This window comes from Hemicordylus capensis, chromosome 6 (assembly GCF_027244095.1).
Source record: "Hemicordylus capensis ecotype Gifberg chromosome 6, rHemCap1.1.pri, whole genome shotgun sequence".
Classification (NCBI taxonomy): domain Eukaryota; kingdom Metazoa; phylum Chordata; class Lepidosauria; order Squamata; family Cordylidae; genus Hemicordylus; species Hemicordylus capensis.
Genome location: NC_069662.1, coordinates 8,195,478 through 8,221,717, shown reverse-complemented (window position 1 = coordinate 8,221,717; position 26,240 = coordinate 8,195,478). Strand labels below are relative to the sequence as shown.

The following is a 26,240-nucleotide window of genomic DNA, read 5'->3' as shown; positions in this document are numbered from 1 at the left end:
GATATATTTGAACATTCAAATTGGTCCCATCCCTGTTTCTCTCTTCCTAAAGAAAGTTTGATAGAACAATATTCCAGGAGATTCTCCAGGATGCCCTTTCATGGGGTAGGAAGATGATCTCACCCCAAGCACCACCAACTCAGCTACCCACTCCATCCAACTTTGAGAGAAAAGATGCAACAATGTAACAAAAAAGAACAAAAATGTTTATTGAGAGTCACATAAATGGACAGCAGTGGCCATCTATTTCAAGGGATTTCTTCAGTCGCCATCCCTTTTCCCCATGAAGGAACCAATCTTGAAGCCATGATGCACGGTCTGCCTGTTCAGTCAGGAGAGGCACCTTCAGAAGAGAAGAGTCCAGGACCTACATGTGGAGACAGAGAGAAGTGAAGGAAACCCTTTTTTGAGAGATGGGAATGCTAAGAAGTTAAATATGCATCTGGTATACCAACACTAACCCACATTAGGCCTATGACCATCAGTCTAACTGGAGCTTTAAACAGCTGACAAAAAAAGCAAACTCACTGACCCAATCACAAGCTAATTCTTCTTCTGGGGTGGAAATTCCATCCTGTATCCAAATTATTACGGAGCGTCACAATGAAGATGCTAAGAGGCTATACCCCAATCCCACAGAGCACACTGAAGGACTGATTTCCAATATCATCTAAATGTGCCGTCCATCACTTTGAGAAAGCCACTCATGTTGTGACCTCAAAGTCTCAATGCTTCTGCTCCCAAAACACCTCACGATAAAATCATTTTAGATTTACTGGTATGAGAGGTAGTCAGCAAGAGGCCACATCAGAGGAAATGTGTCTCAATAATAACAGTAATCAGTACTAAATACCTGTAAGGGCCAGCCAACTAGAGGACACACTTTTTCATGCTACACTAATTTGACATTTCCCGAACTCATCAGTATTTGAAGCCTTACGCGGGAATCAAATTGTCTGAAGCTAAGCACACAGCATATGAGCCATACAGAATCAACCACTTTTTCTAGAACAGGCAGTCCTCAACTTTAAAATGCTGAAGATGAATGGCACTTAAGACACTGGCAAATTGCCAACTTGTTTCAACTTTACAACTATGCTTCAACTTCATGACATTTGCCACAGGAGAGAAAGGCTCTGCTAAGACAGCTGCTGGTGTGTGGAGTAGAGGAGCAGTTGACAATGGCAGCTCAAACTGTCATTGAGCCTGGCAGGCCTGGAAGCAGCTATGTTTGGAGTTGCAGGGGGACTGGTTGACTTGCAAGTCCAAGATGCCCCCACCGTCAGTGCTCCTGCTCCTCCTCCAAGTTCAGCTGCTGTACTGTGATGGAGAGAGGAAAAGCAAGAAAAGCCAGGAAGGCAGGCAACTGGCAGTTTGCCTGCATCTCCTCCTCCTCCTCGGCGATGGCTAGATTGGGAAGGAAGGAGGGGTGAGCAGAAAGCGGCATGTGGGCTGTGAGCGGACTGGGCTCTCACCGCTGCTGCCACAATGCTGCCAAGCTAGAGGGGAGGAGTGGTGGGCGGCATGCTCAATGGCCATCTCTTTGCACAGTGAGGCTATTCCCATGACGGGGGGAAAACCTGACTAAGGGAGCCCAGCCCAGTTCCCCCCCACCGTCCTGAGCACCACCAGGCTCACAGGTGAGCCCGGTGATTCAATGGCAGCTAGCCCACCTAACAACCCCTCCCCTTAAACAAAGTTACTGGAGCGAGTGCTCCGCTAATCCCGTTTTACTGATTGCGAGTTGCCATGGCGCGGCTCCGCACCACAGTGACTCATGAGTAGACCCCCAACCGGGAGGCAACAGCAAGCCTCCCGGCCTCGGCAGTCTCCCCCAGAATGCCCAGCGCACTCATGTGGGGCATCAGGTGACCCCCAATCCCCGTCGCCCCTATCGGCTCTGTGACAGAGCCAATAGTCATGTGGGCAGCTGATCAGGCTGCCCAGGGTGAGCTCCCCGCTCATCTGTGGAGAGAACAGGCTAAGCCCGCTCTCCCTGCAGAACCCAGTTAGGATCTAGACACGGATTGTGTGTAGAGCCTCAGTGTTTCATTGCCAAAAGAGGCAGGCTTTGCAGCAGGTGGGAAGACCATGGGCGGCAACAGTGCTTTTCCAGCATCAACCTCTATGCTGCACGTCTGCATGGACTGCTTTCCTGACAGCAGCAGAAAAATACAGGCTGTTGGCCTTGGCTCACAAACCAACCCCCCATTTGCAATAATGTTTCCTATGGGAAAATCAGTTCTGAGTTAAGATGTTTCAACTTAAGCCAGTTTTCTGGAACCAACTGTGCTGCAAGTCTGAGGACTGCCTGTACAGTTCATTCATGATGATGCCTCAACTGCTCTCTCTTTTTCAAAGCTCATGACTCCTTTCTGGCATATGCACCTCTGAGACTGGCCAGTCTTGTTTATCAGCCCACAAAGTTGATAACGACGAGATGGAGAATGGTGCTGGCAAAGAGGAAGTCGGCAAAGGCCCGTTCGGGTGAGATGCCCTGGAACTCCCCTTTGTTCTGTGGGTTGATTTGGATCCTCAAGCAAACTAGAGGCAAGAGAGAGAAACACACATACTGTAATGGATTGCTGGAGGAGAAACAGGCAGCATATGTAGAAGATTATAATTAAAGATAATGCTCTTAAATAAGGCTTGTAGATAGGCATTACCGGGGACTACATAGGTAAATCAAGATGTTGATATAACAGCATAGCATTAGGTAAGCCACATTTCAAAGAAACTACTTCATCATTTGTACTTGGTTGATTTAACTGCATACTCTACTGGTTTAACTACCACAGGCAGGGATCCACAAACAGTTTTGTCAGATTACCATTGAGGAGCATTTTTAAAGAGGAAAACAAGAACCTGGCAAGCCGGGAGAACACCAGGGGATTTTTTCAGGGTTAACACTGAATTTAGAGTTTTGTTCTGCGCAGCTGTATCAAGGCAGTGTACACAGCTCTCTCTCTCTGTCATCCGACACTCCAGTTTGTATCCCCTTGGCTGCTGCTCCCCCCTCCTCCCGCAGCCTTTCCCCCTTGCCTGCCAGTCGCCAGTGTCTGGTGGTATTGGCTGGCTCCCAGTTGCTACCCTTCCTTCCTATCCCCCTCCCCACTTCTCCCTGTCACTTGAGCTCTTGTGTGGGGAACCAGCTCTGCCCAAGTCCTGTTCGCTGCAAGAGTCCATGCGGTGGCAGCAAAGGGAAGAGGGAGCCGAGCGATTCCCCACACAAGAGCTCAAGCAGCAGGGAGAATCAGGGGTGGGTGGGAAGGAAGGGAAGCGACTGGGAGCCAGCAGCTGCAGAGGAAGCAGCACTTTCTGGGAGGGGGGAACAAGTGTTCCCTCTAACAGGGATTCCCTGACGTTGAGGACTTCAACTCCCAGAATCCCCAAGGAAAAGCCATTGCAGCTGGGGATTTTGGGAGTTGTAGTCAGCAACATTTGAACAACAAAATGAGAACCAGTGTGGTATAGTGGTTAGAATGCTGGACTAGGACCGGGGAGACCCGCGTTCAAATCTCCATTCAGCCATGAGACTTGCTGGGTGACTCTGGGCCAGTCACTTCTCTCTCAGCCTAACCTACTTCACAGAGTTGTTGTGAGGAGAAACCTAAGTATGTAGTACACCGCTCTGGGCTCCTTGGAGGAAGAGCGGGATATAAAATGTACATAATAATTAGCAGTGTCTCAGAATGGTGAGCAGGGTACGGCTCATCACAGGCATATGTTTTGTTATGCTTCAAGTTGCAGGTGTTAAAATGAAAACTCTAGACTTCTCAGTGGACAGTACCACATGGATATTTGGCGATTTGCAGCATGGGTTAGCCAAACTATTACAAAAGGCAGATACATCGCTTCAACATGAAAGAAGAATTTCACCCTCCTTTCAACAGTAATTCACTAATCCTACAGCCTGAAATGTATGCACAACCTGACTGCTTCTCAAGAAACCAATACATTGATATTTATATCTGGAAGGGATAGCATATATAGGGCTGGTTCACACAACCACCACCCCACAAAAGAAAGATGAGGTACACACTCCCTGCGGGCCTGTTGTCTGGACCCACCAACCTCTGGGTTCCACACCAGTTCCTGACTTCTGCTTGATTTTTGGCCCAGATTCTCCACTCAGCTTTAGATATTGGTGAAATCACTCAGTGGAGCATCTCGGGCAGAAGTCAGGAACTGGCACGGAAACCAGTTTTGAGAGGTAAAAGTGTGTACTTTAAACTTTCATTGGGGGTGTAATTGTCAAAGTTTGCCTAGGGCACACAAATGCCTTGTCCCAGCTCTGGGAAACAGCAAAGTAGGGTGGGGGATCTCCCTGTCACTGAATCAAACCTTTCCAAGGCTGAGCACAAAGAAAACACATTCTCCTTGAGCTGGCACGAAGCCACCGTTGCACTGGGCTGGAGAGCCATTTGGGATATCTCGGAAAATCTGTGGGCCAGTTCAGATGACACCCTAGCAGTGTTCTAATTTTTTTCATCTGGGTGCAGAATGAGTTTTGTTCTGGACGGCAGTATCAAGGCAGTGTGTGCATTCAGAGAGGGGTCTTCCTTATTCAACCTGAGTGAGATATGAAATCAATTGAGAGACATCAAAAACCATGTGAGGGTGTGCACACATGCACACCTTAGAGGTAACAATGCACCCCGGTGCATTATTGGGGTGTTCATCTGAATCATCCCTCTACAGCTGTTCCAAAACTCTGTTAAAACGGGTTTTGAGCAAGGCAATCCAGATAAATGCTCCTCTCACACGATTAAGGGATGCCCTGACAGCACATCAGGATGTGCTCCGGTGATGGGCAGAGCAGGCACACTTTGAATGAACCTGCCCTGTTCACATGTTGTGGCCAGTGCTTATCCAACCTGAACCAGCCCAATGTGATGTTACCCAGATCACCACTATATGCTTACCTACTGACCGGAAGGGCAATTATCCAAACAGAACGCTTATGTGGGACCTAATTTACCAAGTTTTAGATTTTGTTGTTTGTCCAGACTCCATTAAATTGCTGTACACGTCTATCTGAGTGTTCTTTGTTTCACCATTGGATTTGTTCTTTCGCTATTTTTATTGCTCAAACGATAAAAATGTTTGTCTAACTAAGAACCATTCTGATAGTCTGAGGTTCTCCACACGAGCAGCATGAAGAGCCTAAAGAGGGTTTGCGAGGAGAGTGGGTTTGACCCGCTCTCCCTGCAGACCATCGCTCAGTCTTCCCTGGGCAGCCGGATTGACTGCCAAGATGATTACTGGCTCCGTCACGGAGCCAGTGAGAGCGGCGGGGTTTGGGGGCCTCAAAAGGGGGGGCTGCTACTTCTGAGTCAGTGCGGTGCAAAGCCGCACTGACACACAGTCACTTAACCTTCTTTTCAGGAGCCCTCGCACCCCAAACCTGGGTTTGCCGCCGAGCCACTGACAGGAGGGCTGGGCTTCCTTAGCCCAATTTTAGCCACATGTGAGAATAGCTGCTTTGGATTATAAAGTGGGATATAACTTGTTTAAATAATGAAAATACACAAACAATCCATGGAGAGAGAGGGGATGGAAGGTATAGAACATGGCCAAAAGCCAAACACACACCAGGATATTCCAGCTCTTGTACACCATTTCCCTCCGTCCTTTGAGTACAATTCATACGGCTGATAAGAGGCTTCGAAGCCTGAGTGTTCATTAACCCCAAACTGTCGTACTTCAAAACTGACAAGTTCATGCAAAGTTCACATGTGTAAAAAGCACTCCGGAAATGCCCAGATGTGCTCTTTCCTTTCAGGCCCTCATCACTGCTTACCAGGCCTGAACGCTGGCATCTTTACAAATCCTTTTTTTCAGAAGTGCTTAAAAACCCTTCCATTCGAGGAAATCAAAAGGCCCTCTGTACGTTGGACCAGTGTTCCCTCTAACAGGGATTCCCAGAAGTTGTTGACTACAACTTCCAAAATCCCCAGCTGCAATGGCTTTTGCTTGGGGATTCTGGGAGTTGCCATCAGCAACATCTAGAATCCCTGTTAGAGGGTACAGTGGCTGGACAGGGCCAGTTATCCTATCTAGCTGCCTTCTACCCGATCAGACCATTGGGGTCTATCTAGCTTGGTACTGTCTATCCAGACTGGCAGCGACTTCTCCAGGGTTGCAGGCAGGAGTCTCTCTCAGGAGTCTCCAGTATCTTGGAGATGCTGCCAGGGAAGGAACTTGGAACCTTCTGCATGCAAGCATCCCAGAGCAGCCCCATCCCCTCAGGAGAGGAGAGCTGGTCTTGTGGTCGCAAGCATGACTTGTCCCCTTAGCTAAGCAGGGTCTGCCCTGGTTGCATATGAATGGGAGACTTGATGTGTGAGCACTCTAAGATCTTACCCCTTAGGGGATGGAGCTACTTTGGGTAGAGCCTCTAGGTTCCAAGTTCCCTCCCTGGCAGCATCTCCAAGATAGGGCTGAGAGAGATTCCTGCCTGCAACCTTGGATAAGCCACTGCCAGTCTGTGTAGACAATACTGAGCTAAATGGACCAATAGTCTGACTCAGTATATGGCAGCTTCCTGTGTATATTGCTCACACGTGTTGTCTCCCATTCAAATGCAAACCAGGGCAGGATTTGCTTAGCAAAGGGGGCCATTCACACTTGCTTCCCCGAGACCAGCTCTCCTCTCCTGATGAGGATTCAGTGCATCATAAGTACAGCCCTGCTGGGTCAGGCCCAAGGAGGCCCATCTAGTCCAGCATCCTGTTTCGCACGGTGGCCCACCAGATGCCTCTGGGGAGCCCACAGGCAAGAGATCTGTGCATGCCTTCTCTCCTCCTGCTGTGGCTCCCCTGCGACTGGTATTGAGAGGCATCGTGCCTCTGAGTCTGGAGAAGGCCTAAAGCCCCCTCGGGGGTCACAGCTTGAGCCCCACGGAGCTGCATCTAACCTGGGGGCAGGTGGCCTGTTACTATGGCAGCGGAGAATGCTAAACTTCCCCGCCCCTTTACACAGCGAGCCAATAGCCGCCCACCTCTCCGCGGCCGTTGGAGGCCCCCCTCCTCCCCCCATGCGCGCGGTGGCCTTTCGGTTGCCATAGCGACACGGGGGCCTGCACCCACTCCCCAAGGGACAGTGTCAGCTGGGCGCCGCAATGATCCCCGCGCGCGCTTGCCATGGCGAGACCGCTGACCGCTCGCCGGCCTCGTGCGCTTGCCACGGCGACGGCCGGCAGAGCAAGGCGCCCCCTCTCCGCCCGCCTGCTCGCTCACCGCCGAGGATGAAGCTGCCCACGGCGGAGATGAAGCCCGAGAGGAAGGAGTTGAAGGGGAAGGTGCCGACGCCGAGGCAGTAGCCGAACTGCAGCGCGCCCGTCAGCATGACGTAGAGCAGGTAGGCGTCCAGCACCTTCAGGCGGCTCGGCGTCCCGCTGCTGTACTCGGCCAGGAAGCGCCGCACCACGGAGCTCACCGAGCTGGCGCCCGCCCCGGAGCCGGCCGCGCCAGACATCACACCAGCACAGCCTGAACCGCTTCGCAGTCTGACCCGGAGGGAGCCGGAGGTGAGCTGGACGGAAGGAAGCAATCACTTCCCGGGTCACCTCACCGTGCCCAGTGCGCATGCGCATGAGAGTGGCTGTTGGGAGGGTGCATGCGTAGTGATAATTTTGCGTCCGAGCGGACGTTTCTCCTTAGGACTTCATTATACGCATGTGTAAAGGCCCTGGAAGGCGCATGCGCCGTTCGTTTCTTGATGCCGCCAGAGACCCATGGTGGGAATGGGCTGTTTTTTGCGCATGTGTAGTACATTCATTCTTAAGCACGCTTCTTTTACTGAAGTGGGGAGAGGTGTGATTGACCTTCAAAATAAACAAACAAACAAACAAGAAACGGGTTTCGCAACTCAAGGAAATTATTGCGTAGCCATTACTTCGCGTTTCGAACATGCTAGAGTGTACACGTAATCAGAGCAATACGCACGCGCAAATTTATTTAACCCTCCACCCCGGAGTTCAATAAAAGTGAACTGCCGTGATAAACAGGGGAAATAAGTACGCATGCGCAAAGACAACTCCCAGCTCTCAGGTAACAGCAGTGGACAGAGCTTTGGCCTAAAATAACCATAAAGTAGAAAGCAAGGCGCTATGCACAAACCGCTATTACCCGCCACCATCTTATTAAAATGCTTATGCAATTACCTTACTATCCCATAATATAGCCTGTTCTATGCTAGGACCGCATAAATTACCCTCTACCATTGTAAATGTGGCTTCAGTACTATTCTCTTAATAGGACACTTTGCATGTGCTCAGAGACACTCCCTGCCAAGTCATCGGAAAACGCAGAGAGACAGAGGAAGGCTTGCTGCTGTGTCAGAATGCATTCACTCTGTCACTGAACACCAGCTCTATGGGGGCAGGATTCTGCGTTTACGTCAAGCCCACCCTCGGTTTGAGGAGACACGCAGCAGGAACCCTCTTCCTCTAATCCGACACATTAGGGTCGGCTCCAGGAAGCCCCCCCGGCTCCTCCCCTGTGTTGTTTTTCTGGTGCTGCCACAACCAACATTTATTTGCATTTTGCAGTTCACACTTGTTGCTTTTGCGAAATGACTAATTGCTCCCCCATTTCTAACAGGCCCCACCCAGCCATCAATCACCCCGTCCCCGATCCACCAGCCAGGCTCCTCCCCTCTTTATGATGCCACGCCCACATCAGGGGGGGAAAGGAGCCCTCCCTCCTCCTCCCTCTCTCTTTTCCCCTGGATCTATCCAGCAAGCGGAGGGAGCCTAGGGAGGGCTGCCGCGCTCTCTTTGGGAGTCCCCCGCTTCCCTTGCATAACCCCGCAGGCAGTAGGTTATACAACCGGCCTTCCCCCCGCCCACCCCAAGCCATTCATAAAATGTAACCACGCCTCCTCTCGCCTGCTTAACCCCGACCCCACGTTCTAAGTCCCCCCCGCCTTACAGCACGCCTTCCTCTCCAGCTGTTGTGATGTATTCCTTCTTGGGGAGTCATGGAGGAAGAAGACCTTGAGCATTCGTGAGTCTCAATTGCTTTTAATGTTGCTGCTTCGTGGAGCTGTGCTCTGTGTCTGGGCTTGTTGGATCTTTGCTGGATTTCTACTGTAAACGGAAGGAAGATTTATTTATTTTTTTTGTTGTTGCAAAAAAAAGAAAAAGAAAAGAAAAGAAAGGGTTGTTATTGTAGGGAGGAGTTCTGGTCAGCTTGCTCCTACAGGTGGATTGGAAGTGAAAACTGTTTCTGCCAATGGGTGGATCATTTTTCTTTTAATCTTATCGAGGCAGTTCAAGGGAGCTGCTGACTTGCCCTAGTTTCTGTTGAGGAAGTGTTAGGCTATGTCTGTATGAAGTTTTCCTTAGGAATGAGGGAGGCGGCTGGCTTTATATAAAACCCTGGAAGGAGAAGGCGAGAAAGCAGATCTACACATGCCAGGGCTGGTGAAAAACATCTTGCAAAGAGAAATGAAAGGGTTAAAAAACGGGGGGCAGGGTAAGAGGGAGAATGATGATGCCTGTGCTGGAGCAGGCAGGTCTTATTTAACAGCAAACCGGAAGTATGTGAAAACAAGGCACAACAGGGGAAATGAGGGCTGTGAAATTTGCAGATCCATCACTGGGAATCTATTTCAGTCCGACTCTAGCTCCTGAGCTGTTTTCTATGCTAGGCTCATGGTTAGGATGTGTGAAGGGTCTGTTCCTTTCCGCTGACAAACCATAACAAATCTCCTGTGCATCTAGGACGATGGAGCAAGGCTTGTGGTTTAGAAGGCACTGCTGCTTCCATGCCTTGGCAGATCTCCTTTGAAGTCGACAAACTATGAGTTGTTGCACCAGAGGCAGTGGCTAACTTCTAAATGAAGAGTGCCAGAGTCTGTCTCTTCTAATTCCAGGGGTGTGTAATTATGCACAATGTGAAAAAGTACTCCTTTTTGGTGGTCCTAAATTTCCTAGCCATCAGGACCAACGAAGGGAAGTACTTTTTCACACAGCACGTAACTAATCTATGGAATGCTTTGCCACGGGATGTGGTGATGGCCACTAGCTTGGATGGCTTTAAAAGGGGCTTGGACAAATTCGTGGAGGACAGGTCTATCAATGGCTACTGGTCTGGTGGCTATAGGCCAGCTCCAGCCTCAGAAGCAAGATGCCTCTCAATACCACTTGCAGGGGAGCTACAGCAAGAGAGAGGGCATGCCCTCACCTCTTGCCTGTGGACTTCTCGGAGGCATGTGGTGGGCCACTGTGGGAAACAGGATGCTGGACTAGATGGGCTTCCTTGGGCCTGATCCAGCAGGGCTGTTCTTGTGTGTGTGCCATGCACACGGGGAGGTACTTCATGATCTGGGGTAAACCCTTTTTGCACATGCTTGGAGATGTTTTTGGCTTGAGGTTTGTGCACATTCTAGAGCTGAGGTATGGGATCAAAAGGTTCTTGAAATAAGCACTGTTTGGAAGCGAGTAGTTGGTCAGGGGCATCGGTGTATCAAAAAAGTTGCAAAATATAATAAGTAATAGCCTTTTGGCCCAGATCTATTAATATTTGTGATTTAAGGAAGGAGAGGAAGCCATAGCAATGGACTTGTGCAAAGTTAGGGGAGGTGTTGGGGAAGGGTGTTTGGTTCTCTGTTCCTGTAAGCAAGCTCATGAAGCGAGTCTGTGGCTCTTTGTCTGCACTGTACCTGCCATACTGGCCGTCCGAAGTGACTCAGCAGTCTGTCTGCCTGTCCCTGACACAGGATCACACAGCATAGCTTTGTTTGCAAAGGGCTCCTTTTTACAGGGAGGAGGGCAGCTGATGTCCTTGCTGGAAATATTTCTGATGTAACCATTTCCATGCTTTTGAAAAGCTGTTCCACTTCCCTGGCACTTGTGGCCAATCAGAATGCTGTGACCTGCACTATGCCCTAGTTACAACTGGTTGTCAATTTCATGAATGGCAGCACTTAGCATTTATAAAGCGCTTTAGAACCCAGGTAGGCAGCCAGACTTCAAGGCTGTAGGATCTACTTTTCAGCCCGCTTTCTGAAGAGAAGAAGGCTTATGAGATAAGGATCTGTGTGTGTCTCCCTGTAATAACTTTTGTGCATTCAGTCAGATACAAACCAAATTCTCACATGTAGGAGCAGATCGTATGGAACCCTGATGGTGTGTTTTGGTGTTTTGCTTTTGGCCAATTCGTCATGCTGTTCAAGATGGCAGCCCTTCAAAGTGCAAACAACACCCCTTTGTAACCCATGTGCTGTTGGTTGGATACAAAGCAAATTCCCAGCACTTGAGAGGGTGTCCTAGGTAAGAATCATATGTTAAAAGGTGTGGAAAGTAGGCTCCTTTTGCTCTACGTAGTACTTAAAACAAAACAACAACAACCACCCTCGAATCCCAAGATCCACAATTAGACTGGGGTGTAAAATAGGAGCTTGAGGGTGGAGCCTGATGCTAAATGGGGGCTAGTGGGTGGAGCCAATTATGTATTGCACCCCATGAACCAAACACTGTGATGACTTGCACGTACAAGCTAAAATAGCAACATCTGTGTTACTTCTACCATGGAGCGACAGCCCCATTCTAGATGCCACAAAAAGGGGGCAGAATGAGAATCCAGTTGCTGGGACCCACAGGGTACAACTGAGCCACACAGAGTTCTCCTTCATAAAATGAGGGTTGTGCTTGTGCAGGAGAACTTTGATGGTCACTGATCTCTATTAGGAACAGAGCCCCTAACTACTTGAGGGCTCTTTCTCCTCTGTCAAATCCATATCGGCCTTTGGATGTCACAGAATTGGCACAGAAGGTAGCTCTCTCTTGCTCAACTAGCCAGCCCTCTCTGTGGTCCTTTCCCTCTCTCTAAGTCAGGGCTGCTCAACTTTGGCCCGCCTGCAGATGTTGGCCTACAGTTCCCATAATCCCAGGCTATTGACCACTTGTGGCTGGAGATTATGGGAGATGTAGTTCAGAAACAGCTGGGGAACCTAAATTGAGGAGACCTGCTCTAACTCTTTGTGTGATACAGTGTTTCTTTTGATATTCCCTAATGTTTGTCTTTGACCCATAGGTCCCAAGGCTGGCTGGGTGGTTGGCTGCCTGCCTGGCGCCCCACCTCCATGTCCCATCTCAAGAATGTGGAAGCTCGAATCCTACAGTGTAAGTGGGGCCTTTGTGTGTGTTGCGGAGAGGGCGTTTCTCTCTCCCCTTTTGCCACGCGAGAGCCTTACAAATGTGTCTCCCTTGAGAGACACATCCCTTGGAACAAATGTTAGTGGTTCCAAGTAATGCATGGGTTTTATTCTTGTGCTTCACTTAAGACCCTCCAAGGAGTGCGATGATTTTGCCTCCTTCCTTTTGAGCCCCGCAGACCACCAAATTTGAAGTTATAACGTTGGAAGGGAGTTTACTGTTGCCCCGCGATAACATTTCCTTTGGGATTAGTCCTGGTGGACGGACACTTTCCAGACAAGGTGCCATGAGTCGCCTTTTTAAGGACTAGAAATAATTCCACCCCGGGCCTGAATGGCTGGTGACATTCTGGCTGCGGTCAGATTGCAACCAGGTTGTGCTAGCTAGCACTGCTACATCGGCAACTTGTGTTCCAGACTAGTGTTTCACTAGCACAAGCTAGTGAAACACTAGCCAGTTGCAGGGGAGTAATGGCTGGAGAGAGGGCATGCCCTCAACTCCTGTCTGTGGCTTCCAGCGGCATCTGGTGGGCCACTGTGCGAAACAGGATGCTGGACTAGATGGGCCTTGGGCCTGATCCAGCAGGGCTGTTCTTATGTTCTTGTGTTCTAAGCACCTTTCCACTTGTGTACCCAGGTATGGAACCTGTGGTATGCCTCCTGCTGGGAATCCTCTTCTTCTGTCTTTTTCTTTTTTAAAAATGTTGCCTTGCTAATCAATCAAAAAATAAATAAATAAATAAATAAATAAATAAATAAATATAAATATAAATATAAATATAAATATAAACTGATTAATCTAATTCAGGGGTTCCCAGCCTGTGGTACTCCAGAAGTTGATGAACTACAGCTCCCACCACCCTCAGCCATGATAAATTGTACCACAGCTTGGGAACCTCTGCTCTAATTAATTGGCCGAGTGTTTCAGATCTGCTAATCACTGTATGACAGATTTATCTGCCATGGGTTTATCAAATCCTTTTTGAAAGCCCATAAGGTTCGTTAGGGATGTGCATGGAACCGGGCGGGGGAAGTCTGAAGGCAGAGGGGTGACTTGCGGAGGAGGGTGCACTTACTCTTCCCTCCGCTCCCCGCCCCCCCACCGCTGGTGCTCCATTTGGAAAGGGACTGTTTGGGCTGCAGCGTACTTCCCTGCCGCCTCGTTGCTTTCTTGGTCCTGATGTCACTGGAAGTCTCTGACACACCTGTGCGCGTCCGGTTCAGACGCCCATAAAGGGTTAGGCCCATAAAGGGCCTCCGAACCGATTCCGTGCACATCCCTTATGCTCGTGCCTACTGCAACATCCTGGAATCCACAATATGTGGAGTATCATGTGTGTGTGTGTGTGTGTTTCCCTGCTTCTAGACAGCAAGCACTCACCTCTCCATTGCCTCATCTTTCCTTCTGCCTCCCAGGCCTCCAGAACCGGTTTGTGGCCCGGTACATCTCCCTCCCAAATCAGGCCAAGATTTGGACGGTATCCCTGTCCCCAGAACGGGGCAGGGGGCGCACTCCTCTGGTGATGGTGCACGGCTTCGGCGGGGGCGTCGGTCTCTGGATCCTCAACCTGGATCCTCTGAGTGCCCGCCGCCCTCTCCACGCCTTTGACCTCCTCGGCTTCGGACGGAGCTCCCGACCCCCCTTTCCCCATGATGCCCAAGGGGCCGAGGAGGAGTTTGTGAGCTCCATCGAGGCCTGGCGCCAGGAGATGGGCATCCCTAGCATGATTCTGCTGGGCCACAGCCTTGGGGGCTTCCTGGCAGCCTCCTACAGCTTGCAGTACCCGGAGAGGTGAGTGCTGTGACCACAAGAGATACCTGGCTGGCTCTGGTATGTTGAGTAAGAATTGTTCCAGCCGTAGCCTTTTCCCCTTGTGATCTGAGGGATATTCTGTTAATTTCCTGTCCTAACAACAACAGAAGGTTAGTAGAGAGATGAGTGATAGGCCCAGATCCACCCAGTGAGTCAACAGTTCTTAATTTAGACTGCTAGTCCACTATACCCTGAAATCTTGGGGTAACGAAAATTGCAAGAGAGCAGAATAAAAGTGTATCAATTTTTTTTAAAAAAAATTCCACCAGCATGACCCAAAACCAGAATGAGCAGCCCAAAGAGGTAGGTCTTCCAACACTTCTAGAAGATGCTCTAGACCAGGGATTCTCAATGTTGGGTTCCCAGATGTTCTTAGACTTCAACTCCCATAATCCCCAGCCCCGGTGGCCTTTAGTTGGAGATTATGGGAGTTGAAGGCCAATAACATCTGGGGACCCAACGTTGAGGATCCATGCTCTAGACAACCATAGACTGAGCAGGGATTCTCAATCTTGGGTCCCCAGATGTTGTTGGACTTCAACTCCTATAATCCCCAACCAAAGGCCACTGGGTCTGGGGATTGTGGGAGTTTAACTCCAATAACATCTGGGGACCCAATGTTGGGAATCCCTGGTCTAGAGTCTGTAGTGGGAGGAAGTTTCAGCCAGCATAGTGTAGTGATTAGAGTGTGACAGACTCGGACCAGGAATACCTGAGTTCAAATCCTCATTCAGCCATAAAACTCACTGGGTGACTCTGGGTCAATCACTTACCTCACAGCGTTATTGTAAGGAGAAACCTAACCATGGACCCTGCTCTGGGCTCCTTGTAGGAAAAGCAGGTTATATATGTAAAAATAAAAAGTGCGGGAAGCAGGAGGCAGGCCACCAAGAACGCCTCCCTGTGCGTCAGGTTACACACAGAGGGGTGTCCTTACTGTTCTCGTTGGAACTCATCCCTGCATCTCTGAGGCTATAATCAAGCCTGTGGAGTAAGGCTGTCATTAAGAAAGGAATCATTTGTACAGCTTTTGCTGGACTGTGCCACTGGATACAGCATATCTTGATCACGCCTTACGTGAAGCATGATTGAGAGAAGGTAGAGGTACTGCTGGTGGTTTGTCTGGCCTGGGCAGCGGTGATTGTCTGATTCTGGACGTGACTATATCAAGTATCAAACTGTATCAAGTGTGCAGTTTGGGTGGGCTCTTTGATCCCAGCCTGGTAACTGAAGGCCAAAGTCTTCACCTCTATAGCTAAGGCTAGCATGCCAGCTGTGACCCTCTCCTGGACAGTGATAGCCTGGCCTCAGTTACCCATGTCCAGATAGCATCCAGATTAGATTACTGCAATGTGTTATACCTGGGGCCACCCTTGGAGACTTCCATAAACTTCAGAAATCACTGCCAAATGGCTGGCAGGGACCAGCTTCAGGCAACATACCTTGCTAGTGCTTAAACAGCTCCCCAGGCTCCTCCATCTCCAAGCACAACTCAAACGGCTGGTTTTGACCTGAAATTCGATTGGATCCACTGCTGTGCTTTTAAATCTGCTTTTTAATTTCGATTGTGGATGGTTAGTCTCCTTTCCACATGGAACGTAGTCTTATGAGATCTGTGTGTCCGTGTGTGTGTTCCCCTACAACTTTGCAACGCCTGGACCAAATTTGTTACAGTTGCCATGCCACATTGAACACCTCAATGGCAAATTTTGTTGTGATGTCACCCACCCAAGTTCAAGATGGCAGACATGAAACCTTTTAAGGTGGAAGTGGGTTAAAATCTGAACCACCCAACCGATTTGCACCAAGCTTGGTATACATGTTAAGATGACAGAGGACATTAAGCCTGGATATCCCATAAATGAATTCCAGAATGTCACTCTCTCATTGCCACCCTCCTGCTATGCATGAAGCACCCTTTTCTTACAGATGAGGCTCTGGCAACTACGGTTCTACTGTACCCTGCAAATGCATGCACTTCTAACAACAAAAAATGCAAAAAATAACAACAGCAAATGCATGCACTTTTAACAACAAAAAGTGCATGCATTTGAAGATGGTAATTCTGAAAGTTATACTGAAAGGAAAGTAGGCAGATTAGTTCTTACCAGAATTTATTGTTCCCACTGATTTTATTCTTACCTGCCACAATAGCCTTCATACTTGAGGGCTGGATATAACTGTTTTCAATAAGTTAATGATGAATAAATTTACATTTGAACATTGATTGATTGATTGATTTGATTTATATACCGCCCTACCAAAATGGCTCAGGGCGGTTTATGCTTTAACAACACTTTTTTACAACCCTGCATGCAGAAAGCTAACCCATCAGGGAGAAATTTGGTTTAGAAGATCAGTTCCTTGACGTGCTAGCTTGCCCATGTTTTGTTTCTTGTTTTAAACGTGAAGAACAAATTGAGACACATGACGACTGTCATCTGGATTTGTTGCATGGGTCTGCTGCAATTATAGTGGCTTTTTTTGTGCGTCTCCTAACCCAGGGTGAAGCATCTGATCCTTGTAGACCCCTGGGGCTTCCCCGTGCGGCCGACTGACCCGAATCAGATCCGTAACCCCCCGACCTGGGTGAAGGCTGTGGCGACTGTGCTGGGGCGTTCCAATCCACTGGCTGTTCTGAGGGTTGCTGGACCGTGGGGTGAGTAAAATGGCCCTGTGGGTTAAATTTGAGTAGGGAGGTAATGGATTAATGATACATAAATTACATCTTTGGATGCAACCTCAGCAGCAACAAAACAACAACAACAACAACAACAACAATAAATCCCTGCACATAAAAAGCTAGTCCACCAAGGGGAAGCAGGAAGAGGTTCAGGAACTGGTGGTGGTAGAATTGATTATGCTTATCAGTATTAGAAATATGGTGCTATCATCCTCACCCTGAGACTTAGTATGGCTTACATGTGATGTGCCCTCACCCTGCTTTGGACACCCAATGGCAAAGGATGCCTTGAGTCCCCTCGTCCATGGAAATATTTAACCATTGCTTGACCGAGACACTCTGGGCACCTCATCCAAGCAGGGCGCTAGGAATGTAGGGAACTGCCTTGTACCGAGTCAAATTGCTGGTCCATATAGCTCAGTATTGTCTACCCCAGGCTTGCTCAACTTTGGCTCCCCAGCTGTTTTTGGACTACAGCTCCCATAATCCACAGCCACAATGGCCAATAGTCAAGGATTATGGGAGTTGTAGGCCAACATCTGCAGGAGGGCTGAAGTTGAGCAGCCCTGGTCTACACACTGACTGGCAGCTTCTCTCCAGGGTTTCAGGCAGGAGTCTCTCCCAGCCCTACCTGGAGATGCTGCCATGGAGTGAACCTGGGACCTCAGATGCTCTTCCACTGAGCTATGGTCCCATCCCCTGAGGGGAGTACCTTGCAGTGTTCACATGTAGTCCTGCATCGAAATGCAAACCAAGGCTGACCCTGCTTAGCATAGGGGGCAATTCATGCTCCCTACCACAAGACCATCTCTCCTTCCTCCACCTCCTGCAAGGAAGGGAGGTGCAGAACTCATCCGTCACTTGGCCAAGGGTCTGCAACCGCTGTGGCCAAGCAGCAGAAACATCTCCCAGAGCTGAAAGGGGTTGCTGGTTAGCACAACCTCCCCAGCCTTCCGCCCAGCCTTGGAGAGTCCCCATCTATCTCTGCAGCCCCAAGGTTGGGAGGAGAACTGCAGTTTACTTGTCACACTCATGAGAAGACAGTAGTGAGAGGGTGGTGTGAAAACAGGGAATCTAGAGCATATAGCTCAGTGGCAGAACACCCACTTTGCATGTGGAAGGTCCCGGGTTCAATCCCTGCCGTCTCCATGTGGAAGCTGCTGCCAGTCAGAGCAAACAGGCCTGGGCTAGAGGGACCTGTATTTGGTCTGACTCAGTTCATAAGACAGCTTCATGCAAGGAGCTTTCAGTCTGCGTTTGACAGTGGCAGAGCCAACAGAGGGAAACCTGTATTTGGCAACTGCATAATGTGGTGAAACCTACCCTAAGGGTGGAGCCTTATGCCAGACTTACTTGGGAGTAATTCCCTTTAGAAGCAAGGAGATGTTGTATGGAGTCAACAAGGATAGGATTAGGCTGCATGCCGGAGAGAGAACTTGCCCGTCCACTTTGCTCTGAGATCCAGATGGAAGCTTTATAATTTATTAATTATTATTATTATTTATTGAATTTATATACTGCCTAGTATAAAAATCTCTAGGTGGTGTACAGAATTAAAATATAAAACATAACACATTTAAAATTTATGAAAAGATAAAATCATAATAGATAAAAACACATTAATAACACAAAATTTTAAAAATTATGGCTACATACTTTCCAGATGTTCTTTCAAACCTCGTCCCTCTGCCTCAATTCCCCCTTTGTCTGCCTATCTGTCATATTTTTATACTGCCTGATATGTACCTCTCTAGGCAGTGTACAAAATTTAAAATATTTACAAGTCAACACAGATTAAAATACAAGACAAAATAAAAACAATAGCATAAAACAGTTATTAAAACAAATTATTAAAATTAGTTCCGATTAAAAGCCTGCAAGAACAGGAGAGTCTTGAGGGTCTTCCAGAAAACAAACAGATAAGGAGATGCTCTTATTTCAGCAGGGAGCATATTCCAAAGCCCCGGGGCAGCAACTGAGAAAGCCCGGTCCTGGGTCGCCACCAAACGAGCTGGTGGCAACCGTAGCTGGACCTCTCCAGAAGATTGTAACAGGCAGCAGGGTTTATGACAAAGGAGGCGCTCTCTTAAATAGCCTGGACCCAAGCCGTTAAGGACCAGCACTTTGTATTTCACCCGGAAACATATCAGCAACCAGTGCAGTTCTTTTAAAAACGGTGTTATGTGGTCCCTTCATGTTGTCCCAGAGACCAATCTGACTGCCGCATTCTGTACCAATTGTAATTTCCAGACTATGTACAAAGGCAGCCCCACATAGAGTGCACTACAGTAGTCAAACCTTGAGGTTACCAGCTTTCCAGTATATGTACCACTGTTTTAAGGTTATTCACCTCTATAAATGGACATAGCTGATGTATCAGCTGAAGTTGATAAAAAGTGCTCCTGGCCACTGCCTGATCCTGAGAAACCAGGGAGAGCTTTGGGTCCAGGAGCACTCCCAAGCTACATAGCTGATCTTTCAGGTAGAGTGTAACCCCATCCAGAACAGGCATATCTAAACCATCTCCCAGGTCCCAACCCCTCACAGTCAGTACCTCCACCTTATTTGGATTCAACTGCAGTTTGTTATCCTTCATCCAGCCCATTACTGCCTCTAAGCAGGCATTTCGGGAAGATATGCCATTTCCTAATGAGGTTGGCATGGAGTAATAGATCTGGGTGTCATCAGCATATTGATAACATCCTGCACCAAACCTCTCGATGATCTCTCCCAGCAGTTTCATGTAGATGTTAAAAGGCATTTGAGACAGTATGGAGCCTTGTGGAACTCCACACTTTAGTTCTCGCTTAGCTGAACAGTCTCCAAGTGACACCATCTGGAATCTACCAGAGAGGTAGGAATGGAACCACAGTAAAACAGAGCTACCCAATCCCACCTCACTCAGGCAGTCCAGAAGGATATCATGGTCGATGTTAAATGGGTGGACATGTTATGTTAAATGGGTGGATATATGAGGAGGAAATCTGTATTTCTGTCAGTTTCTTTGAGCAAAGATGACCTCAAAAAAGGAGAGGGAGAGAGTTTGAAACAGACTTCCCTCTGATCTTGGGGGTTGAGAGTTTATGGCCATGATGGCATACAAGAGGGCTTTCTGTTGTTCTGAAGCTCAGAGGGAAAGTTGGTATGAACTCACCTGCGCTGCCATTCCATCCTTCCAGGTCCCGGTTTGGTGCAGCGCTTCCGTCCAGACTTCAGGCAGAAGTTTGCTGATTTCTTCGACGACGATACCATCTCAGAATACATCTACCATTGCAATGCCCAAACACCCAGGTGAGGGGATCCCAGCATTGAGAATTCTCCGCTGTCCGAAACCCTATTCATATGTTACGTTCAACACTCGTAAAGTGAGTATACAGTGTACCCAGGTACAGATCTGTACACAGGTGCAAGTATTCACACATTGTGTTGAACACAGGTACAGCAGTCCACTATCTACCTGTGCCATGTGTTTGAGGAGCCTCTGCCCATGTTCATCTTCAAAATGAACACAAAAACATGGACAAGTGTACTGACATTGCTGTGCTCGTACAACATAAGGAGGTCATTCTCATGACCAGCCCTACCTGCGTAGGAGAGTTGTACCCTGGGTAGGGCTGGTTGTAAGAACAGCTGGGATTGGTCCTGATCCCAGTGATCCTCAGCTAGGTAGCCTATTTTTTTTCTGGGTTAAAAGTGAGGTAGGATGCTAGGATGCCTCCTACCCCACTTCCGGTCATGTGAACACTCATGTCATGTGTCCACCGAGCCGGGCAGCTAGAGCGCCCGGCAACGGGGTAATGCCCCAATGCACCATGCTCCTTGTGTGGTGCATTATGGGATGCCGGAGGACTTCCTCCTCCGACTCCTGGCTCTGCCGATTGTCACCACGCTGCTCGTGCTGACATGTGAGCGGCAGAGCTCTGAGAGGACGGTTGATCGTGTGCAGGGAGGAGCCCTTACCTTACCCGACCCCCGGTAAGTTGGTCATGTGTGCAACCTCAGAGGGCTCAAGCCATGGCTCCTGTTGATGTGATGAGTTAATGTGTCATTGGAGTCATAGTGAGTGCCAGAGAATATCACCCAGAATTCTCTGCAGCACCAAGTAGGATTTGCCTCTATGATATCAATGTGACAAAAAGGGGAGACAGGCGAAGTCAGGTGGAAACATTGCACCTTGTTTTTCACAGATTTCACTTTACGCTGCACAGACAGTACAGCCCACTGGGCCGGAGAATTCAGACAGCCGCAGAACCTATTGACACACAAGGCCCCTTCAGACATGAGTCTGAAAGCTTGCCGTACCCGTGAGAAGCAGGGCAAAGGGGGAGAAAGTCCCACCCGTGCCGTGTCACTCATCCTTGCTTCCTGTTGCTCACAGGCCCAACGGGGCTTGTCTATAATGGGAAAAGCCCTCTCCGTGGTGGCCGATGGATCCACCCTCACAATCCCAGGTCTGCCCCACTCCAGGTTCTATGCAGCTGTGCTTATAGAATGGTTTGGGGTTTGCCTTGATGCAACCATTCAATACTTTTTGGGTGATAATATGCTAGATACCTGAATGATATAAAAACCAATGAGATTCAGGTTTAATTTGAAGCCCATAACGGATAGAGTTGCCACTTTTTTTGTCATTATACCTTTTTCCTTGGATTTTGCTTTAAAAGGACGTTTGGTTGGATTAGACCACTCTGATGATAAGCTTGTATCTTATTTGTGGATAATAAGTTTGCCAAACAAGTATGCAACACTGTTTGGATTTGTGGATATTGTAAGTTTGGAGATGCATTCTATTCTTTTGATTTTATATTAATTTCATTTTTCTTTCTCACTTTTGTATCTTTAAAACCAATAATTTTTATTTTTAAAGAATAGTTTGGGGTTAACAGGTCCAGGTGTGTGTGTCTTTTTCCCATAATCCCTCGGTGTGCTCTCTTTCCTCCCCCTCCAGTGGCGAGGCTGGGTTCAAGGCCATGTCGGAGGCGTTCGGTTGGGCCCGGCGCCCCATGTTGGATCGGATCCACCTGGTGCGGCGTGATTTGCCGATCACCCTCATCTATGGTGCCAATTCCTGGATTGATACCAGCACGGGGGAGAAAGTCAAGCAGCTGCGGCCGGGCAGCTACGTCTCTGACATGGTAGGAGCTTCGGCGTGGAGAGGAGGGGGCAAGGGTGGTCCTACCCATCCCCGGGAGCGGCAGGCCTTGGCGTCTGGCACAGAATCTAGCATCCTGAATGTCTCGGCACTTCTGGACTTTATTTTTTAAAAGCCAGCTTATAGCCTTTATGACTGTCATGCTCACATGGGGAAATTATGAAGGGGATTCTCATGATCGGGCTGACGGAGCCTAGCCCGCTTTTGCCCGATTGTCTGCTGCCACAGGAGCGGCGCGGCTCCCGGCAGCAAACCCTCCCAATTCCGCCTCCCCATAGACGAGGTTACCCCATCTTCTTTTCGACTGCGCCGCGGCAACACACGAGGAGACCCCCCTCCAGGAGGCTGAAACTAGTCTCCCGGCCCTGGGGGTCTCTCCAGGATGCCCCGTGCGCTTGCGCAGGGCATCCTGGCATTTCCGGTGGCCACACGGCCCCCGATCCCCGCAGCCCCCACCGGCTCTGTGATGTCGCCGGCAGCCGTGTGCCCCGCCGGCAGGGCTGCTTTCCTGTTCGTCGGTGGGGAGAATGGACTAAGCCCGCTCTCCCCACAAACCCCTTCCTGGTGAGTCTCTCTGATCGCGAGATTCGCCTCAATGTTTGTTTTCTGCAAACATCTGTCCTTCTCCAGAGCCAGTGATGCTCATTTTGTGGGGTTCACAGCTTCAGAACAAAGGTGGGTGGCTTTCGGGGCCTTCTCAGTGGCGGTCGAGGTACCAGTGCTCCAACTGTAGAACTTTCTCCCCAGACCAGTTCATCAGCTTTTAACTCTATCCATAGTTAGGCTCCAGTCTGAAACGTTGTTTGTTGATATTGTTTGTTTCTCATCTACCTTTCCTCCACTGAGCTCCGGGTGGTGTACCTAGATCTGGGTTTCCCCACTTTGTCTTCACAACAATTCTGTGAGGTGGATTAGGCATTGCCAAGTGGGGATTTGAACTCTAATCTCCCCTTTCAAACTCCACTACACCACACTCTGTCCTCCACTCAGCGGGTTGTTTCACTGTACTCTTCTGACATTTTATTAAAGTGTCACTATTCATGTTTGTTTGGGTGGGGGTGGGGGGGTGACTTGTTGGTGTCTTGGTGTTTTGTTTATAGGCTGTCTAACACCTAAATCTCAAGGCAGTTAAATCTCAAACTTATTTTTTTTAAAAAAAAATCTGCATAAAAACAACTTAAAATAATAAAAAAAATTAAAATAGTTTTAACAGGAAGCACTTTAAAAATAGTCTTAGCAAAAGGCCTGAACAAATGGGGGTTGAGTGATTTTTTTCTTTCTTTTTGAAGGCAGCCAGAGATGGGGAAGTCCTTATATTATATGGACAGTTAGCACATTCCAAAGCTCTGGGGCAGCCACAGAGAAGGCCCAGTCCTGCGTCAGCTGGTGGCAGCCATAACTGTACCTCCCCATGTGCTCTCAGTAAGCGGCAGAGTTCATGACAAAGAAGGCACTCACTTAAATGCTCAAAGCTATGTTTTGTGTTGGGTCTGGGTCTGGGTGGTAACTGACTACCTGTTTGATGCTCTTAGATGGTTTGTTTATGACTTCCATACCTGTCTTTTAAAATTTTGCTCATCAATGCTGTGTGTGTGTGTGTGTGTGTGTGTGAGTGTGTGTGTGAGAGAGAGAGAGAGAGAGAGAGAGATCTGTCTGTGTATCTTTTATCACTAGCTGCCTTACGGGCCACATAATTGGAAAATATTTTAATAAATTCATCTCTGTGGAACCTTTTGGGGAAAGCATCCTTAGAAAACATCCATTCACACGTTATGTTCAACACTTGCACAATGAGTGTACCATGTACACAGGTACCGATCTGTATACAGGTACAGTTATTCACATGTTATGTTGAACATAGGTACACTCCCTATCTGACCCATGCATTTGAAGGGCCTGTATCCAGGTTCACTTTTAAAACAAACACAAGTACAGTCATTCACACAAACAAGTGTACAGACATCTATATGCTTGTACAGCATAATGTCTGAATCGGGCTAAAGTTAAACCAGAGGTAGGTATGTTTTGAGGAAAGCAGACCCCTTGCCGCCAGTAGCGAACTTAATCTGCCTTTCCCTGGGAAGACGGTCAAAACCCAAACTGAAAACGGGTTGCAAATAACGATGTGGGCCGGAACTTAGGCACCCCAGTCTGACACTGCTCCTGTTTCTGTTTTTCCTCAGGCGATTCCGCATGCCTCTCACCACGTCTATGCCGACCAGCCCCATGCCTTTAACGCTGCCGTGGAAGAGATCTGCAGCTCTGTTGACTGACGGCATGTGAGCCAGAGAAGGAAAGAAACGCCCGGCTCTCCAGCCCCCATCTGGTTGCTGGGACATGCACAAGACCCGCCCTTTGCGCACCAAAGGAGCGGAGACTGAAGCTCCCCCTGAGTTGGTTGCAATGTGGTCTTGAAGGACGTCTTGCCCTGCTTCCCTTCCTTGACTTCCCCATTAATCTTCACTCTACTTAAAGGTTGCAGGCCGCCTGCGTTGGGTTAACCTAAGCTCTAATCATTTTATTTTCTATGAATTTCCTATGTCTCCTGGTTTGCTTTATGTAACCTCTCCCTACAATTCATTCCTCTTTTAGATTATCCTCTCCTTTGGCTATTGTTCCTTCCCTCGTTTCCGGTCCATGGTGTCTCTGTAACACCATCCACAGCACTTGTGTTCCACCACTGCTACCATGATAGCCACGCTGGAATAATGTCCTACAGCCCCAGGGTGGGCAACTAGATTTTCTAGTAGGGTTGGTTTTCTTCTATACCGGAGGTACTATCATTGATCCAACCGGTCAAAACTAACTGGTTTATGAAGCCGGATAGGATGCCATGGCCTTTCCTTCTGGTGGATGCCATTCTTAATCTACCCAGATCAAAAAGAGTGCCTGGATTGAGGGGGCATGGAATTTGGGGTCTTTCTTCTTTTGATGCTGCTCTTCTCTGTTATCAACACCATCTTGAACACCATTGGGGTATGTCACATTTGTTTGAAGGGAGAGCATGATCACATCATGATGAGGGTCTGGCTGAGGAGGCTTGACAACCGCCTGTGCCCACCATGATTTTGAATGTTGGCCAAGGCAATAACTCCATGGACATCTGCAAGGAGAGCTTAGTGGGTGGGGTGGAGAAAGGCCTAAAAGGAAACTCTGACCTCCAGCTTCACTTGGGCTCAAGAAAGTAAGAAGGTCAATAGCACCTCAAGTTTGATCTGCGGTCCAGCTGCATCCTTCTTGATGCACTGGAAGCTTGGAGATCCGTACTAACCAGGAAATGGTCAGAGCATCCCAGTAGGAGATGAACATCTTGGCCCTACCTGCTGTGGGCTGAGGAGGCAGCCTGGCAGTAGCCTCACCACCTTCATCAAGTACCAAGCTGCTAACCTTTGAACTTCTCACAACTCTTGGACACCACCATTACTTACATTTCACTCACCACCATGGAAAATCCACTGACACCAGTCGGAATTCCACTTTTTTTTTTTTAATGGAGAATTCTGTTGAAATTAACTGCAGTCCTTTTGAACCTGTTGGACAAGTCCTCATATAAAACCCCACTGTGGAAAATCAAAAGCTCAATTTCAACAGAATTCCGAGTTTGCTATTGAAAGAGAGGCTGTTTCACAGCACGGAGTAGTAGAACCTCTTCCATTCTCCACCTAGTGGTTGCAAAACAGATGACAAAAGCCTTATTGGAGGAGGTTTGTGATTCAGCCTGCTTTTTCCCATGCTGTGTGTTCCCACCTAGGAAATCCATCCTTCACACCCCACACATGGAACACCACCTAGCTACCATCTTGGATGTTGGGGGGTGGGGGAGAAATCCTGTCTCCTTATGCTTTCTTTATTTCTCTTTGCTCATGGAAGATCTCATTTTCCACAGGGTAGCCGAATCCTCTGCTCTCCTGTTATATGAGGCCTTGGCTGAGGTCGGCGGAGACGCATTTAACAGCAGCGCAAAAAGATTTGTCTTGTCACCTTGGGCCTTTTGGGGAGCTGGGGCTTCTCTTTTCTTACTGCGTGTGTGCGCGCGCCTGCTCTGAGGTGCCATACTAACATCCTCTCTAACATAGGACATGTGTGGCCCTGTCTGCCTCCCTTGTGCTTTGTATAAAATTCTCCTTGGTTTGTACTAGATTTTGTATGTTTAATAAAGAAAACAAAATTATTTAAAAAACCAAAGTCTTTGTGTTTTAGTCTTGCTGGACGTGTTCCTTGGCCATGTCTGGTGGCTATTGCTGGCCTATAGGAGGAGGGGAATTATTCCAAGTAGTCCCATTGGAAATTAAAAGGACAAGTTAAGCCCTGCCATCTAACATCAATGGGACTACTTTAAGTAACATGTTAGCCACTGCCTCTGGAAGCTGCGTTTTCTTCGATGCCAACACAGAAAGAGCTGCCAAGTCTCCAGGGTTGGAGGTGAA

General features: G+C 48.5%; 2 protein-coding genes across 5 annotated transcripts; one reads left to right on the top strand and one right to left on the bottom strand.

The window, feature by feature from the left end:
• Nucleotides 1–185: 185 nt before the first annotated feature.
• DAD1 (defender against cell death 1) lies at nucleotides 186–7,479 on the bottom strand. The gene is made up of 3 exons (XM_053263515.1): nucleotides 7,242–7,479; nucleotides 2,389–2,544; nucleotides 186–367 (listed from the first exon to the last, which is right to left on the bottom strand). Exons 1-2 carry the CDS (start codon nucleotides 7,477–7,479, stop codon nucleotides 2,414–2,416), a joined length of 369 nt encoding a protein of 122 aa, XP_053119490.1. The 3' UTR covers nucleotides 186–367; nucleotides 2,389–2,413.
• ABHD4 (abhydrolase domain containing 4, N-acyl phospholipase B) lies at nucleotides 7,396–25,998 on the top strand. 4 transcript variants are annotated; one of them, XM_053263512.1, is made up of 8 exons: nucleotides 8,360–9,011; nucleotides 11,113–11,281; nucleotides 12,045–12,133; nucleotides 13,582–13,957; nucleotides 16,483–16,637; nucleotides 19,841–19,952; nucleotides 21,610–21,796; nucleotides 23,997–25,998. In XM_053263512.1, exons 3-8 carry the CDS (start codon nucleotides 12,094–12,096, stop codon nucleotides 24,084–24,086), a joined length of 960 nt encoding a protein of 319 aa, XP_053119487.1. In that variant the 5' UTR covers nucleotides 8,360–9,011; nucleotides 11,113–11,281; nucleotides 12,045–12,093; the 3' UTR covers nucleotides 24,087–25,998. The 4 variants fall into 4 exon arrangements, with proteins under 4 accessions (XP_053119488.1, XP_053119489.1, XP_053119487.1 ...); XM_053263513.1 differs by lacking the exons at nucleotides 8,360–9,011; nucleotides 11,113–11,281 and adding an exon at nucleotides 7,396–7,531; XM_053263514.1 differs by lacking the exons at nucleotides 8,360–9,011; nucleotides 11,113–11,281 and adding an exon at nucleotides 8,010–8,054.
• Nucleotides 25,999–26,240: the final 242 nt, after the last annotated feature.